We start from the raw sequence: 17,395 nt of genomic DNA on the forward strand, positions 1-17,395 counted from the left end.
CAGGAATTGCCTAACCCTGTAATGTCTCTCCTCTATTCTCTCTCTAACACCCACCACTCTCCCACTCTCGCCCCAGGAATTGCCTAACCCTGTAATGTCTCTCCTCTATTCTCTCTCTAACCGCCCCCCCCACCCCCCTCCCACTCTCACCCCAGGAATTGCCTAACCCTGTAATGTCTCTCCTCTATTCCCTCTCTAATCCCCCCCCCCCACCCCCCTCCCACTCCCACCCCAGGAATGCCTAACCCTGTAATGTCTCTCCTCTATCTCTCACCCCTACCCAACCCTCTCACACCCCCCCCCCCCCCCCCACCTGCCACTCTGATAAACCACAATGCGCGCTAGCGAGCGAATGCCACACAAGCACTGAGGGCGTTTTTTGAGAGATGTGACTGGGTGCTATACGAAAGGAATTTTTTTTTTAGAAAGGTCTTCAGTCTTTTAATTGCTGAGGTGAAAGGTGTTGTATTTTTCAATTCCATGCTTCCTGCAGAGTGCCTTGGAAATGGTGGAGCAGGCAATTTGTGTGGCCAGTCCACGTGATTATCTGACCATAACTGAGCAGTATGTTTTCAACATTCGGCTCCCAGTGGGTCAGGCATCCATGTAAACATTACCCAATAGGCCACACGGCCCATTGAGTGATTTAACTCCTGTCAATGAGTGTGTACATGCTGAGGCTGCACTGCTGCATGCACGGATATATGTACGTGTGTCAGCAAGTGTGCATATATTTGAGTATTGTAGAATCCCTACAGTGCAGGAGGAGGCCATTCGGCCCATTGAACCTGCACCAACAACAATCCCACCCAGTCCCTATCCCCGTGATCCCACGTTTTTACCCTGCTAATCCCCTTGACACTAAAGGGCAATTTTAGCACGGCCAATCCACCTAACCCGCATATCTTCGGGTTGTGGGAGGAAACTGGTGCACCCGGCGGAAACCCACGCAGACACGGGGAGAACGTGCAGACTCTCTGTACAGACAGTCACCTGCGGCCGGAATCGAACCTGGCGCTGTGAGGGGGCAGTGCTAACCAATGTGACTCCGTGGCGCCCCGTGATGTATGATTCTATAAGATTGTATTCATTGGAGTTTAGAGGAGCGAGAGGGGATCTCATACAAACATATAAAATTCTAACAGGGTTAGACAGGGTAGGCTCAGAAAGAATGTTCCCGATGGTGGGGGAGTCCAGAACTAGGGGGTCATAGTTTGAGGATAACGGGTAAACCTTTTAGGACTGAGGTGAGGAGAAATTTTTTCACCCAGAGAGTGATGGATCTGTGGAATTCACTACCACTGAAAGTAGTTGAAGCCAAAATATTGTGCGATTTCAAGAAGAAATTAGATATAGCTCTTGGGGCTAAAGGGATCAAGAGATATGGAGGGGGGGGGGGGGGGTGGTGTGATCAGGATATTTGGTTTGGGGGGGGGGGCGGGGGAGGTGTGATCAGGATATTGAATTTGATAATCCAGTCTGGAAGATGTGCTTTGGCCGTGCTAAATTCTCCCACAGTGTACCCGAACAGGTGCCGGAGTGTGGCCTCTAGGGGGATTTTCACAGTAACTTCATTGCAGTAAGCCTACATGTGACGCTAATAAATAAACTTTAAACACAGAAACAGGCCCTTCGGCCCACCTTGTCGATGCTGACCACCAGACACCAATCTATACTAATCCCATTTACCCACCCTGGGGTCATAGCCTACAATTCCTTGGCAGTTCAAGTGCTCATCTAGTGTTTTGTACCAGGCGAGCGTACCGGGTCATTTGAATGCAAGCCCCTGCCTTAAAATAAGTGAAAGCTAAGTGAAGAAAGCTGACGTGAGCTGTGACCATTAACAACTGTCAGTTTATATTTTGGTTTGTAGCAGTGAGCTTGTATCTATATTTGTCTGCAGTTTGCAATGAAACACATTCTACCCACAAGACTTTTTCTTTAATCAGTTCAGTTTTGAACAGGTGTACATACCGCTGCACAAATCGAATAGATTGGGAGCGGTGGCGCAGTGGTTATGTTACTGGGCTAGTAATCAAGTTGGCCTGGATTGATGAAATGCAGTTATGGGTTCAAAGCCCACCACGGGAGTTGGGGGAGGGTTTTAAATTCAGTTGATTAAATAAATCTGGGATAAAATGCTCGTATCTGTATAACTGAGTGCGTAACAACCAGATTGTCATAAATACCCATCTGGCTCACTTACTTTGCTGGTGGGAAGTAAATCTGTTGTTCTGGCCCAGGTGTGGCTCTAGATCCGTGGCAAACGTGGTTGCCTCTGAACTGCCCTCCGAAAGGCTCACTCAGTCGTCAAGAAGGCAACTCACCATTGCCTCCTTGAGGGCAATTAGAGACGATTCTTCAGAAAAGCACATATGGGCTGAATGGTAGGAGCCGGCTCGAAGGGCTGACTGGCCTTCTCCTGCCTCTAGTTTCTATGATTAACAGGTATGTTTTCTGCGCGCTCCGGCTATTTCTGCAGCAGCCGGTGTAAACAGGGGATTCTGACTGGAGCTGTTAACTTCAACAGGCAGGTAGGTGATTTTCTCCCTTTCTTATGTAGACCCAATCACTAGAAGATCAATGGCAGCGAATCCTGTGAGTTGAGATAATGGCTTGCACTGGGACTGTGAATGCACCAATCTCCACTCCTGCCTAGAACAACATCAACCCACCATTAACCCTGGGACGACTAAGCTACTTCTGTAGTGCATTCTGGAGCATTGCTCCCCTCTCCCCACCCTGCCCATCTTCCCTTGGATTTCACTGGTCTGTTCAGATAATACAAGGGATTACTTTTAACAATATCAACTGAGGAATGCCTAACAAGCGTTCAGCAATGTCTCCAATGCTAAATCTCAACCTGTTGATAACTAGTTTTGTAAGCACCAGTATCTTCACACCATGACTAGAAACCTAATTACAGTATTTTATTCGTTAGCCAGTGGTTCAGTAATTTATTAATGCAGCCACGAGGACTGGGTTACGAAAAAGGCCTGAAGAAAGTTGGGTTCCTCAGCCTGGGATGTTGGTGATTCAGAATCATAGAATGGTACAGTGCAGAAAAAGGACATTTGGTCCATCAAGTCTGAACCAGCTCTTCTGCAAAGCAGTCCAGTAAGTACCACTCTGTCTGATATTTTAGCTGGGGTGTTAAAGATAAATGAAGTATGTTGGGTAAGTATGCATGATATTGGTCTGCTAATATCAACCACAGTCTCTTGCTAGCTATAATGCTGTGACGGCCTCCTCTCTCATCTCCCCTTGCTTCTGTATCTCTGACCTCCCACATTATGTCCGATACCGAGGCAAGGCAGCATGTGGCTGCCTTGCTCCAACTACATTGCCCCCTTGGATAGTCAAAAGGTGGTGTTGCCCCTTACAATGCCCTTGACTGTCTGGGTGGAATGATCGGAGACCTCTGTCTCGGCAACGAACCTATTTACGTGGGAGATGCAAATCAGGAAGGCTCCTTAGGTCAGATCTTAGTTACTTTGGTAGAGAAATCTATCGTCACCCCACCAAAGCATCCATCTGTTTCTCAAATGGTCCCAGGTATTTTGCCTCATGGAATTTCCTTCCCTATGTTGATCCATCTTTGTTTGTTTGGGAATCAAGTGACATCAGTTGGAGCCCAACTATCCTTGTGCAATGGTACGAAGCACACTTATGGATATATCTTCTTGATACTGGTTACCATTTTATATAAATGTCCAAATGCACAGTCTAATAAGAGTTGTGGATATGGATTCATAGAATACCTACAGCGCAGAAGGAGGCCATTCGACCCGTCGAATCTGCACCAACCACAATCCCACCCAAGCCCTATCCCCATAACCCCATGCATTTACCCTAGCTAGTCCCCCTGACACTAAGGGGCAATTCAGCATGGCCAATCCACCTAACCCGCACATCTTTGTACTGTGGGAGGAAACCCACGCAGACACGGGGAGAATGTGCAAACTCCACACAGACAGTCACCCAAGATGGGAATCGAACCCGTGCCCCTGGCGCTGTGAGGCAGCAGTGCTATCTGCTGGCAATATAAGTTGTCGGAAGGGTACTGGGTAAATACGTCAAGGATAAAAATCTGCAGAGATATGGGGAAAAGGTTGGTCAGTGGTACTTACTTGACTGCTTTGCGAAAGAGCTGGTTCAGACTTGATGGGCCAAATGTCCTGTTTCTGTGCAGTGCTATTCTATGATTCTGTACGGGGTCTGAATCACCCCCTGTTGAAGGCTGAAGAACCCAAGTTTCTTCAGCCCTTTCTCGTAACTCAGTCCTTGTTGCTGCATTAATAAATTATTGAAAAACCAACTGACAAATAAAATACTGTAACCAGGTTTCTAATAATACTGTGGAGATATTGCTGCTTACAACTAATCCTCGACAGATTGAGATTCAGGTTTGAGGACATTACGGAACAGCTGTCATTAACCAAGATCCCTCTTTGCTTGAATAACACTATGATTTTCAGTGGATGAAATTCAGATAGAATATTTGAACAAAGGAGAAATTGAATTGCCTTGAATATCAAGCTGGCCAAACGCATTGAAATGTCATTGTACCCAATCTGTTGCTTTTCTTTAGCGTATCTTCACTCGCGCACACACACTTTTTTCCCCATTGGGGAATAGTTTGGGGGAAGTGGTGGAAGGATTCCCGAGCTGATTATCAGCCCGTTGAACTGTGTTATGAATGTTCCTTCCGTGGTCAGCAAGTTCTAGAGTTGGACTTGAACCTGAAGCTTCCGGGTGCAGAGGTAAGGACTCCACCCACTGGGTCACAAGGTCTCCGGTCTGCTGCTTGGACCAGCTTTCTGGCAGATCACAGAGAGCTGGGAAACATTAATAATCTGGGTTCTGATTAGAGGTCACTGACGTGGAATGTTAACTCTGTTGAGAACCATAGAAACTAGAAGCAGGCGAAGGCCATTTGGCCCTTCGAGCCTGCTCCGCCATTCTTTTTGGTCATGGCTGATCATCAAATTCAATATCCTGATCCCCCTTCCTCCCATATCCCTTGATCCCTTTCTTCCTCCACAGATGCTGCCAGATCGGCTGAGATTTTCACGTGTTTTCATTAAAACCTGGTGTTTCTCTCGGTGGGCTTCACTTTACAGGTCAGAATGTCCGAGTCTTCTTTGTCACCGCCGCGATTGGGGTTTCGGTGGCCCAGTCAAAAGTCCTTTGGCTATCACCAGGACCGGACATACCCCACAGCAGGAGGGGATGGAAAATCCCGCCCCTGGTCTGAGCCGTGTGATCTCATCTGTGGCAGCATTTCGGACAATGCAACTGGCCTTAACAAAGAGAGAAAATCTTTGTATTTATAAAGCACCTTTCAAAACCTCAGGATGTCCCAAAACGCTTTACAGCCAATGCGGTGTCGTCACTGTTGCAATGTAGAAAACATGGCAGCTTATATGTAAACCACAAAAGAACACAAAAACTAGGAGGAGTAGGCCATTTGGCCCCCCTCCAGCCTGCTCCCCCATTCGATAAGATCAGGGCGAAGCAGATTCCGCCCTCCTTTCTTTCCTGCCCACTTAATTCTTGACAGCCACAAGGACAAGTTCCCATGACAACAATGTTGATGGTAAGAGGGGGAAGGGGTGGAGGTGGAAGGGCTTTGACATTGCCGTATTTCAGTGACACCTTCTCCCAATGTTGACTCAATAAATTAACTGCGTTGTTGTCAAACAGACTCCTCTTCCCTTTGAGGCATTGTTGTTACTGGGCCAAGTGTTTAAGTAAGATGGAGCACAGCATTCTCTGTATTTAGTTTCCATCAAAGTCGAAACATCATGCTATATTTAAGTAGTCGGATCCTGCAGATGCACAGCGTTGCTATGTTGACTGTTTATGAATACCACAGCAGTAATAAATGTTATGGTCGGAGGCGGCCTTCATACTTTTGCAAAGCACATTCTTTCCGTTTGGGTTAGCATTTTCCTTCACCTCCAGAAATAGCTCGGTATCAAACTTATCACTCAGCCCCAACAGCCTCTGGAGTTTGGATGCTCTTTGAAATACACAACACACTGGTTAGACAAGTGATGAGGAATTCAGTTGGAAGGCACGGGTCTGCAGAGGGTATGGATGTTGCCAAGGTGCCGAGTGACAGCGGGCGAGTTGACGTCTTTAGTTTTCTCACACAGGGTCTTCCACGGGGTGATCAACAGAGAAGCCCAACATAACGCTGACAGAGGCTTGAGTGAATAAAGCCTCCAATCCTAATAGCACTGTGGGTGTACCTACGCCACAGGGATTATAGAGTCATAGAGCAACACAGCATGGAAACAAACCCTTCAGCCCAACCGGTCCATGCCGATCATGATGCCCTCCCAGCTAGTCCCAGTTGCCCGCGTTTGGCCCATATCCCTGTAATCCTTTCCCGCCCATGTACTTATCCAAATGCTTTTTAAACTGCAGCGGTTCAAGAAGATGGCTCACCACCACCTTTCTCGAAAGTGATTAGGGATGGGTGACAAATGTTGGCCTTGCCAGTGATGCTCACATCCCATAAAAGAATTTAAAAAAAGATCAATTCAGGAGGGTTACTGGTTTATGGGGCGTTGAAGATGGGGAAAGCTCCAACAGCAGCACCAACAACATAAACATAACAAGGACAAAGGTGTTAAGTTCTTCAAACCTTTGCAAAGCCCTCAGCAGTCCAATGACCTGACATGTTGAAGGCATGAGAGATGGGCTATCAGACTTTTGAATGGATTTCCCTCGCATTAAGCTGATCTTTCTCTACACCCTAGCTGTGACTGTAACACGACATTCTGCACCCTCTCCTTTCCTTCTCCCTTACGTACTCTATGGCTGGAATTTTACGCAGGAAAGGATGTCCCGAGGCATGGTACATTGGGGAAACTATGCAGACGCTACGACAACGGATGAATGAACGCCGCTCGACAATCACCAGGCAAGACTGTTCTCTTCCTGTGGGGGAGCACTTCAGCAGTCACGGGCATTCAGCCTCTGATCTTCGGGTAAGCGTTCTCCAAGGCGGCCTTCACGACACACGACAGCGCAGAGTCGCTGAGCAGAAACTGATAGCCAAGTTCCGCACACATGAGGACGGCCTAAACCGGGATGTTGGATTTATGTCACATTATCAGTAACCCCCACAGCTTGCCTCCTGGGCTTGCAGAATCTCACTAGCTGTTCTGTCTGGAGACAATACACATCTCTTTAACCTGTTTAATGTTCCCTCCACCCACATTGTCTGTACCTTTAAGACCTGGCTGGCTGTAGGATTCGCATTCTAATCAGTATTCTGCAACTTGATTTTGTCTGTTTGAGAGCACATTTCCACTCCATCTGACGAAGGAGCAGTGCTCCGAAGGCTCATGGTATTTGCTACCAAATAAACCTGTTGGACTTTAACCTGGTGTTGTGAGACTTCTTACCGTGGAACTTTACCAGCATTGCCCGCCCCGATTCCAGGGGTGGGCGAGGCTTGGAGAACGGCATTCTCCGTTGGCCTCAGGCGGGATCTTACGAAACTCAGGCGGACGTGCCGGTAAAATGAATGTTATGCATTGTCTGCATTGCGCGCAAGAAACAATACATTTCACTGTATCTCAGTACATACGACAACGACAAATCAAATCAAAACCTATCATTCTGACAGATTCTTGCACCATCTTAGGGGCGAAAAGCCCCTCACACACAAAACGGAGGCAAAAGTTTCAGGAACGTCTGCCTTGACCACCTCTGAGGCAGTGGGTGGCTGAGGACCGTGAACTTACTTTGACTGTACCGCCCCCCCCCCCCTCCCCGCCCCCCCCGCCCAGTAACCTCTAACACTGGGACGGGTGAGAATGGCAGTGACGTTGTAATGTCATCAACGCCCCAGTCACACGCCAGCCTGACTCTCTGCCATTTTGTTTCCCGCTGCCTTCATTTTTGGATCAACGCCCTGCAATTTCCTGCCTGACGCCATTGGCGGGAGCACCAGCGTGGCAGCTTCAAGCAGGAGGGCCGCCCGCCTGCACCTTCTCGGGTGCAATATGGGGGAGGCAATAAATGCCACCTTGTCAATGTCCCCCACCACCAAAAACAAAGGCAACCCTCTTGCCCGGGGGAGGGGGCAGGGGCGAGGGGAGGGGGGGGGGAGGAGGGAATACATGACCTGAGGAAACTTGGGAGTAGGAGGAGAGAAAAGCAGGATTCACAACTTCAGAGAATATACACGATTTTTTAAATACATATATATATGCTAATAATGGGCTTTTTTATATCACTGCGCTTTTCAAATATTCATAAAAAACTGTAATCAAGTTACGCACAAGAGCGCGAAAGAAGTAATAAAACAAAGCTTTAAAACTGGATCGTGGGCTTTTAACCTAACGCGGTAAAAGCCACTGAGGCATTTTTAAACATTTAAATATCAGCATTGTTTAGACTTCTTTTTTTTAAATTAGTCTAAAGTTACTATCGATACAGCCCATCTCTGAAACCTCCCCCACAATCTCGCGCAGGACAAATTTCTCATTCCAGCTCGTTAATCTCCCTCACATCCCCTCCACCACCTTCAAAGGAATGATTTCTCTGTAAACATTTACAGCTCTGGTTTATAGCTTTATTCCATCTGTACGTACCGTTGATACACTCGAACAGATTGCAGCATTTTCCAGGCATGCCATCCCCGGGGGAAATTATTCGTGGCACGGTGCCCGCCTCGCACTTAGGGACTCGACAGATTCCCAGCAAACACTCGCACCTGGAACCCAAACAAGACACAACACGTGAGCGCTTTGACGGGGCGGGCACTCAGTGAGACACGCGGGCAGTCCAAGAATGAGGGCGAAATCACAAGCTTTGCCGTGTCCGTCCTGGGGACTGGGGACCATTTCCCTTCCTGAGCAGGCGGCCCTGGCCTGACGTTGCGTTACTATCCAACGGGTCTGATTTTTCTGAGTGTGTGTGTGTCTTTTGTTAAGAGCTTGAGGGATGGAATTCAGCTTAAAAGCTGCACCTGCTCACTTGGCACCCTCTCCATTATTTACATGCCACAAGCTAAATTGAGATGCTGGGAGAAGGAGCCACAGAAAGACGTTTGGGAACAGCCCTGCAGCACCGACCAAGGCTCTCGTAATACTTGGCAATAAATGGCAGCATCCACCCTTGTTATACTCTTCCCTACAGGCGAATGGCACAGGACCAGTGAGATAGGCATTGGCGATATATCTGTGCCACCCGGGTTTGATCCAACACAGAATGAATGGAGAAGGAAACCTCCTCGCTCTCTCTCTTTCCTGGCTATTTAATGTGAAAGAGATACAGGCCCATCTCAGCCCAGCTGCTAAAGCCGCCGGCACCTCCACACCACAGCTGCTAAAGGACCTGTAACCAAAGCCCAGAACTGCTCCTAATCTCACACTAATTGGTGGTCACAGCCAGAGGATGGGCGGCTGGGAAATTATCCCACCGGTGGAGTCGGTGGTTAAGCCTAGTGAGACTGGTAGCGAATCCTTGGGTCGGGCAATGGTAAGCTGTACCTGAGCCAGGAGTGTTCACTGCTGGGACTGGGTACCTGGAATACAGAAATGCCCCATTAAGTAGTACTAATATCTCTTGTCTTGGTGAACTAAAAAGGCACTAGTCAGAAAAAAATAAGAAGAGGCAAAATAAAATGATGTTTCTGAGATTTCACTTAAAATTTCTTCCTTCCCTGAAATCAGTGCTTTTCATTCTTGGAAAGCTCCGATTCTCAATATCGTATTGATCCATTAGCCCTGGCCTCACTGGCAGTCAGAGCCAGTTGGCTATTCCAACACACAGGGCATCACAGCTGATCTCAATCCTGTTCTTACCTAATGCCCACATTCCCTGCCACAATCAGAATTCGGGACACTGGCCGACTGCCCTGGCCAGGGCTACTGAGGCTGATTGTGATTCCACTGTAATCACCCTGGCTGAGATTAGCACACTCATTGAGTTCGATTGCACCTGCAGAACAGAAACTAGTCAGCCCAAGTGGTACAAAGACAGAACATGCTGGAGAAACTCAGCAGGTCTGAGCTTTATTCCATCTGTACGTACCGTTGATACACTCGAACAGATTGCAGCATTTTCCAGGCATGCCAGCCCCGGGGGAAATTATTCGTGGCACTGGGTGACCCTTCGTCAGAACTCTATTCTCTCTTCACAGATGCTGTCAGACCTGCTGAGCTTCTCCAGCATTTTCTGTTTCTGTTTCAGATTCCAGCCTCCGCAGAATTTTACCTTTATCTTAGTTCATGTCAGTGTTTGCGCTCCACAGGGATCTCCTCCCACCCGTCCTCAGCTAACCCGATCAGTAGACACTTCTCTCCCTTTCTAGCTCGTGTTGTTTATCTCCCTTAAACTCACTCCTGTTAGCTGTCTGAACCACTCCTTGTGGTAAGGCATTCTACATTCTTAATCACTCTCTATGTCAAAACGTTTTCCTGAAAGTCCTTGTAGGATTTATTAATGACTATCTTTTGGTATGGCTCATAGCTCTGGTCTCCCACGCAAATCATAGAATCCCTACAATGCAGAAAGAGGCCATTTGGCCCATCGAGCCTGCACTAACAACAATCCCAGCCAGGCCCTATCCCCATAATCCCACGCATTTACCCTGCTAATCCCCCTGACACCAAGGGACAATTTAGCATGGCCGATCCACCTAACCCACATGTTTTTGGACTGTGGGGGGAAACCGGAGATCCCGGAGGAAACCCACGCAGACACGGGGAGAACGTGTAGACTCCACACAGACAGTGAGCTGAGGCCGGAATTGAACCCGGGTCCCTGATGCTGTGAGGCAGCAGTGCTAACCACTGTGCCAGCGTGCCATCCCAAGTGGAAACATTTTCTCTTTGTCTACCCTGTCAAAGTCTCACATGATTATAAATATCTCAAGTCTATCCTTTCTGGATATGCTGTGTGTATATCAGTGATTTGATGCCAGATTAACCTATCCATTCCCCTTCTACAAAATCATCATTTCTTTTAGAGTAACTACATAAATGAAACCTCAATGGACGGAGTGGCTGAACAGCCCGGGTTTGACCTTAAACATCCTGGAGTCGATGAAACTCCTTCTCACTACCACCTGGTACCAGCCGCAGTGGGAAGACTCACCGTGTCGGGAGAGTGCAGCAGCCGTCAGCAGTCAAGCGGGTCGGAGTCTCGTAGCTGTCGGGTGGGCAGACCACTTGCTGAATGGCAGGGCAGTCCACGGTGCTGCAGTCCACGTTGTAGACTACGAGGGGCAAAACAGAAGTGTCAGCATTGAGCAGGCCGAGTATGTTATGAGGTGCGCAGAGCGGGGAAAAATTAACCAGTTCAGACAGTGGATGCAGCTGCGTGTGGTCACTGCAAACTGCAACTCCTGGACATTACCTCCACAATGGGGTTGTGCTGAGAACAGCCAGAAGATTTAGTACCTTATCAGGGTCCACCAGCTACTCGAGCATTTATCTTCTGAGCTCTCTTCCTCCCCATAGTGTCCAAAATCGCGAGGGGTCTGGAGAGAGTAGATATGGCCAAACCATCCTCAGGGGGCGGAATGGCCCAGAACCCAAGGACACCAATTTCAGGTAAGGGGTGAAAGAAGCAATGGCGACATGTAGAAAGACCTTTTTCCCTTCAGTGAGCCATTAGGACCTGGGATGCATAGCCTGAGAGTAAGGTGGAGGCAGATTCAATCACAGCTTTCAAAACAGAATTGGATAATCATCCGAGGAGAAGAAATTGGAAGGGCCACAGAGGATAAGGACTAGGCGAGTCACACTTGTAGAGAGCTAGCACAGGCATGACAGACTGAATGGCCTCCTTCTATGCTATAACCATTCTATAAAGCAGGTGGTGTGGAGAAAAGAATTGAGGGGAAAGGTTCCTCACTGACACAAACTCAGTAAATTAGTTCCGTAGATTTTTCCTGGTGACCTCTCCTCTTCTTCCCTACCCACTGAGCCCTGGATGGAGGTGTTGTAGCTTTTAGATCTCATTAAATGATGAGTGAAATGTAAAGGAAAGTTGATAAAATCACATGATTAGTGAAAGACGCCACAAGTAATCCCCTTCAGTCTGTTGGATAGGATGGAGAATTGTATGTGTGTGTTTCTGTGACTGTGTGTGTCTGAGTGAGTGTGTGTGCATGTGTATGTGTGTGCGTGGGTGTATTTGAGTGTGTGTGTGAGTGTGTGTACATGTGTATTTGAGCCTGTGAGTGTGTGTGACTGTGTATTTAGTGGTCAGTGTGTGTGCGTTTATGTGCATGTGATTTATATGTGTGTTTCTGAGTGTGTGTGAGTGTATGGCTGGAATTTTACCGTCACGCCTGCCCAAGGCTCGTAAGATTGCGCTCGAGGCCAATGGAAAATGCTGCCTGTGAACTGCGCCCGCCCCAATTTCGGAGCAGGCGTGCCGGTAAAATCAGGGCCTATGCATGTGATCGTGTGTCTGACTGCATGTGAATGCGTATGTGTGTACGTATGTGTGTACATATGTGTGTACGTATGTGGGTGTGTGTGAGGGTGTATGAGGGAGTGAGTGCATCAGTATGTGATTGGCGAATGGGTGTGTGATTGGTGAGTGAATGTGTGTGAGTGCATGAGTGTGTGATTTGTGAGTGAGTGAGCGACTGAGTGAGTGTGTGATTGGTGAATAAGTGAGTGAGTGAATGAGTGAGTGTGAGCAAGTATGTGAGTGATTGGTGATTGAGTGATTGGCAAGTGAGTGAGTGTGTGATTGAGTGAATGTGTGAGTGATTGTTAGAGTGAGTGATTGGTGAGTGAGTGAGTGATTGAGTGAATGTGTGAGTGATTGTTAGAGTGAGTGATCGGTGAGTGAGTGAGTAATTGAGTGAATGTGTGAGTGATTGTTAGAGTGAGTGATCGGTGAGTGAGTGAGTAATTGAGTGAATGAGTGAGTGATTGTTAGAGTGAGTGATCGGTGAGTGAGTGAGTGATTGAGTGAATGAGTGAGTGATTGTTAGAGTGAGTCACTGATGAGCGAGCGAGTGAGTGGAGAGGGAATGTGACTGTCAGTTTCTTTGGCTTTAACAGGCTCAATGTTCTGTGAATACAAAAAGGGTGGAAATCGTGTGATGTGATATTACTAACAAATGTGTTCATGGTTTCACTTAAAATTCCTCTGTTTTTTAAAGGCCTCCAACCTGTGGATTTCACTTGAGCACGCTAACAGTTTATTACTAACATTGCAAGACATGACTTTAGCCCAAGCTCTCCACCATAATAACAACAACCTGCACTTAAATAGTATTTTCTATGATGAAAAACATCCCCAGACTCTGCCTGATTAGGTGCGTAATTGGGATAAAACTGACATGGAGACAAAGGAGGAGATGTTGTGATGATGGGGACGAGTCAAAGGAGGGTAGAAAAGAGGCCATGGAGGGAAAGGTGAGGAAGAGAATTCGAGAGAGCAGCATCTACATGGCAGCCGAGGGCATCAATAATGTAACAAGGAGCTGGAGTTGGACAACAGAGGGCTGGAGGTTATATGTATATTACAGATGAAGTCATAGGGTGAGGCTGAAACACAAGGCCGGGCGGGGGGGGGGGAGATGGTGGAGCCAAAGCGAGCACAGAGGTGATGCATGAGGAAGAACTGGTGTAGTTAAACAAAGCAGATCTTAGGATGAATAGAACTTTCTGAGTGAAGGAAGTCTGCCCAGGAAAAGCACCAGAATCGTCTGGAGGTGGCAAGGGCACTGGGGGAGGGTCTCAGCAGCAGATGGGCTGAGGCAGGGTATAAATGGGCAACGGTATCAAAGTGAGTGGCTCCGGAATGCGAAGCTGAGTTTGGGATCAAGAAGGGCACAGGGATTGCAAACCAAGTCAGGTTCAGCCAGGCAGGGAGCTGGGGGAGGACTGGGCCTAACCAGGAAATTGGGGTTCCTCCCGCAGGACTGGATGTCACGCAAGCAGTCTAACAACACGGAGGCAGTGGAGCAGGGCTGGGAGTCACCAACGTAATGTGAAAGCTGACTCAATGTCTTTGGATGATGTCTCCTAGAGGCAGCACGTAGGTGAAGAAAAGTAGCGAGGCCCAGGCAGTGAAACCTAGCAACCCTCAGGGCAAATCCTGTTCACACTCTCATGGTGGTCAGTTCAAACGCTATAAAGATCGCTGAGAGACCAAGCTAAAGAATGGCATGACTAAAGCTCGGGAGATTGTGATGGGCAAAAGTTGCAGATGATTCATGGAGGCAGGACAAAGCAAATGGTATCCAGTTAAGCTCAAAGGATATTAAAGAAAGATCAGCCCTCGAGTCAATCTGACATCCAATATCCTGTTATGTGGGAAAACATTCCCATGAGAATCAGATTTACAGTCTGTGTTAAATTGGAGATGAAGCCTAGGCTTTTATCCTTACAATGACGGACAGACCATCAGGAACAATGCCATGACAGAGAATGGTAAGTTCAATGGGTAATATGATGATAGCAGTGATGCTACTTCACTGGGTGATGTAATGCCTTCGAGGCGATTGATTAGTTTGTTGGTAAGGGCCTAGATTTAATTAACAAATCGCAAATCAGGAAAGGGAGGCGGTGGTGCAGTGGTCTTGTCACTGGACTAGTAATCCAATGACCCAGGCTTAGTGCTCCCGGGATCCAAGTTCGAATCCCACCACAGCAGATGATGAAATTTGAATTCAATAAAAATCTGGAAATAAAGGCCGAATGATGACCATGGAACAATTGTCATAGAAACCCAGCTGGTTCACTAACGTCCTTTAGCGAAGGAAATCTGCCATCCTTACCTGGTCTGGCCTTCATGTTTCTCCAGATCCACAGCATTGTGGCTGCCTATTAAATGTCCTCTGAGTTAGCCTAGCAAGCCACTCAGTTCAAGGGTACTTACAGGTGGACAGTAAGTGAAGTTGGCAATGCCCACACCCAGTGAATTAAAAGTAACCTGCTTTTCCCGTGCTTGTGACCCTGAGTTTCTGGTGCCTGTCATTTTAATGCTGTACCTTGCTGGCCCCTTGACCTCTCTGTCTTTGGCTCCCTTCAGCGTTCCAACAAAGCTCCAGGAGGAACAATGTCCCATTTTACAATTAGGGTCTTTACAACACTCTGGACCCAACGCAGAGATCAACAGTTTCAGATGTTGCTTCTTTGCACGACTTGGTTCTAACTCCTTGCTCTCTTGTTCTTGCTGTTCATCACCCTGTCATTCACACCTCCTCGGCACCCACCCTTTGTTTCTTTGCTTGTTCAATGACCCCTCCCTTTGGCTTTGCACCAACCTCGACCATTCAATCTCTCCCGCCCTCTGCCATATCATAGGTCTTTCATTCCATGCCTTCTCCCATTCCCCCACCCCACTCCACACCTTCCACTCAACTCCATAACCCAATATATAAGCCAACTACATGTCCCAGTTCTGGTGAAAGGGTCACTGATCTGAAACGTTAACTCTGTTTTTCTCTCTCCACAGGCGCTGCCTGACCTGCTGAGCAGTTCTGGCATTTTCTGTTTTTATTTCAGATTTGCCGCACCTGCAGTATTTTGCTTTCCGTTCCTTTGGCAGAGCAGCAGCCACTCAAATCAGCACCGCATTGGTGGGATGAAGGAAACCTATCATTAAGAAGTTACTTATTTTGTGTCTCATTAGGGGAGGCGATGGTCGAGTGGTATCATCGCCAGACTGTTAATCCAGAAATTTAGCTGATGTTCTGGGGAACCTGAGTTCGAATCCCACCACGGCAGATGGTGGAATTTGAATTCAACAAAAAAACAATTTGGAATTCCGAATCACCATGAAACCATTGTCGATTGTTGGAAAAACCCCATCTGGTTCCCTAATGACCTTTAGGGAAGGAAATCTGCCATCCTTACCCAGTCTGGCCTACATGTGACTCCAGGGCCCAGTCATGTGTTGACTCTCATCTGCCCACAGGCAACTAGGGATGGGCAATAAATGCTGGTCAGCCAGCGACACCCATGTCCCACGAATGAATAAAAAGGTGTGGGGGAATTCCGGAAGTGGCTGGCATTTGAGGAATTGTGAACAAAAGGAAAACAGCAGCACCTGCAGACACTGGGGATGGAGTTTCTCCATTCTCCCATTATCGCCGATGACAGCTGAAACAAGTTGGTGAAGGAAACAGTACTCCTGACTTTCAGAACGTCTGGGTGTTATCTCGCCGGACAGGGGGCTGGATTCAATCACAGCTTAAAAGGGTTGTTGGGCCAGTTCGGGCCAACTGATCCTAAAAATACTCATGTTCTCATGGCAAGTTAGTGCTATTTTTAATCAGGATCCAACCGTGGTGACGAAATGCAAGCAGAGCATGCCTCAGGATGGGTGGGCGGAAAGGGGCATGAAGCAGGAGAGAGAGGGAGGGCGAGAGAGAGAGGGAGAGAGAGAGAGAGAGAGGGAGAGAGAGTGAGAGAGAGGGAGGGAGAGAGAGAGGGAGGAGGGAGGGAGAGAGAGAGGGAGGAGGGAGAGAGAGAGAGAGAGGGAGGAGGGAGAGAGGGAGAGAGAGGAAGAGAGAGGGAGAGTGAGGGGGAGAGAGAGGAGGGAGAGAGAATGAGAGAGAGGGAGGAGGGAGAAAGAGAGGGAGAGAGAGAGGGAGAGGGAGAGACAGGGAGAGAGAGGGAGGGAGAGAGAGAGGGGGAGGAGGGAGGGAGAGAGAGGGGGAGGAGGGAGAGAGAGAGAGAGGGAGAGAGAGGGAGAGAGAGAGTGAGAGAAAGAGAGGGAGAGAGAGGGAGAGAGAGAGTGGGAGGAGGGAGAGAGAGGGAGGAGGGAGAGACAGAGAGAGAGAGAGAGGGAGGGAGAAGGAGAGAGAGAGGGAGGGACAGAGAGGGGCAGAGAGAGGGAGGAGGGAGAGAGAGGGAGGGAGAGAGTGGGAGGGAGAGGGAGGGAGGAGGGGGAGAGAGAGAGAGGGAGGGAGAGAGGGAGAGAGAAGGGGAGGGGGAGAGAGAGAGAGGGATAAAGGGGCAGGGGAATAAAATGGGAGTGTAAACATGTAAAAAAGGTGATCGAGCAAAATGAGAATTCGATAGACAAGAGTTGGAGAAGCAGGGAGGAATTAGATATGTGTGGCGCACACATTATTCCAAAGATCAAAAGATAATCCTGGGCTACCATTAACACGGCTCTTGACTCTGCCTGGTTGGGACTGTCCCTTGAACATTCCTTCTCTTGAGGGGAGTTAAGCTAAGACTCTGCTCACTACCTGCCCGCAGCACCATGGCTGACACTGGGATCCCAGAAGACAGAAAGGAATCAAACAAGCGTTGACTTTCTTTCAGCCTTTTCTCAGCCTGCCATTCTCTCCTGCCCCTACCCCCTGCCTCTCTCCCTTGCCACTCTCCTGTTTCACTCCCCTGCCTCTCTCCCCCTTCCTCTCCCCTTGCCTCTCCCCGCCACC

At 48.3% G+C, this 17,395-nt stretch overlaps 1 protein-coding gene across 2 annotated transcripts in view; it reads right to left on the reverse strand.

The window, feature by feature from the left end:
• crim1 (cysteine rich transmembrane BMP regulator 1 (chordin-like)) overlaps positions 1-17,395 on the reverse strand; it is a 217,651-nt gene that overhangs the window by 94,381 nt on the left and 105,875 nt on the right. For both annotated transcript variants that reach the window (XM_078229544.1, XM_078229543.1), the window contains exons 4-5: positions 11,125-11,245; positions 8,616-8,737 (exon numbers count right to left, since the gene is read on the reverse strand). In XM_078229544.1, the coding sequence (XP_078085670.1) occupies positions 8,616-8,737; positions 11,125-11,245 (243 nt within the window). The remainder of the gene's footprint in view (positions 1-8,615; positions 8,738-11,124; positions 11,246-17,395) is intronic.

Source organism: Mustelus asterias, chromosome 15, assembly GCF_964213995.1.
Source record: "Mustelus asterias chromosome 15, sMusAst1.hap1.1, whole genome shotgun sequence".
NCBI classification, from domain to species: Eukaryota; Metazoa; Chordata; class Chondrichthyes; order Carcharhiniformes; family Triakidae; genus Mustelus; species Mustelus asterias.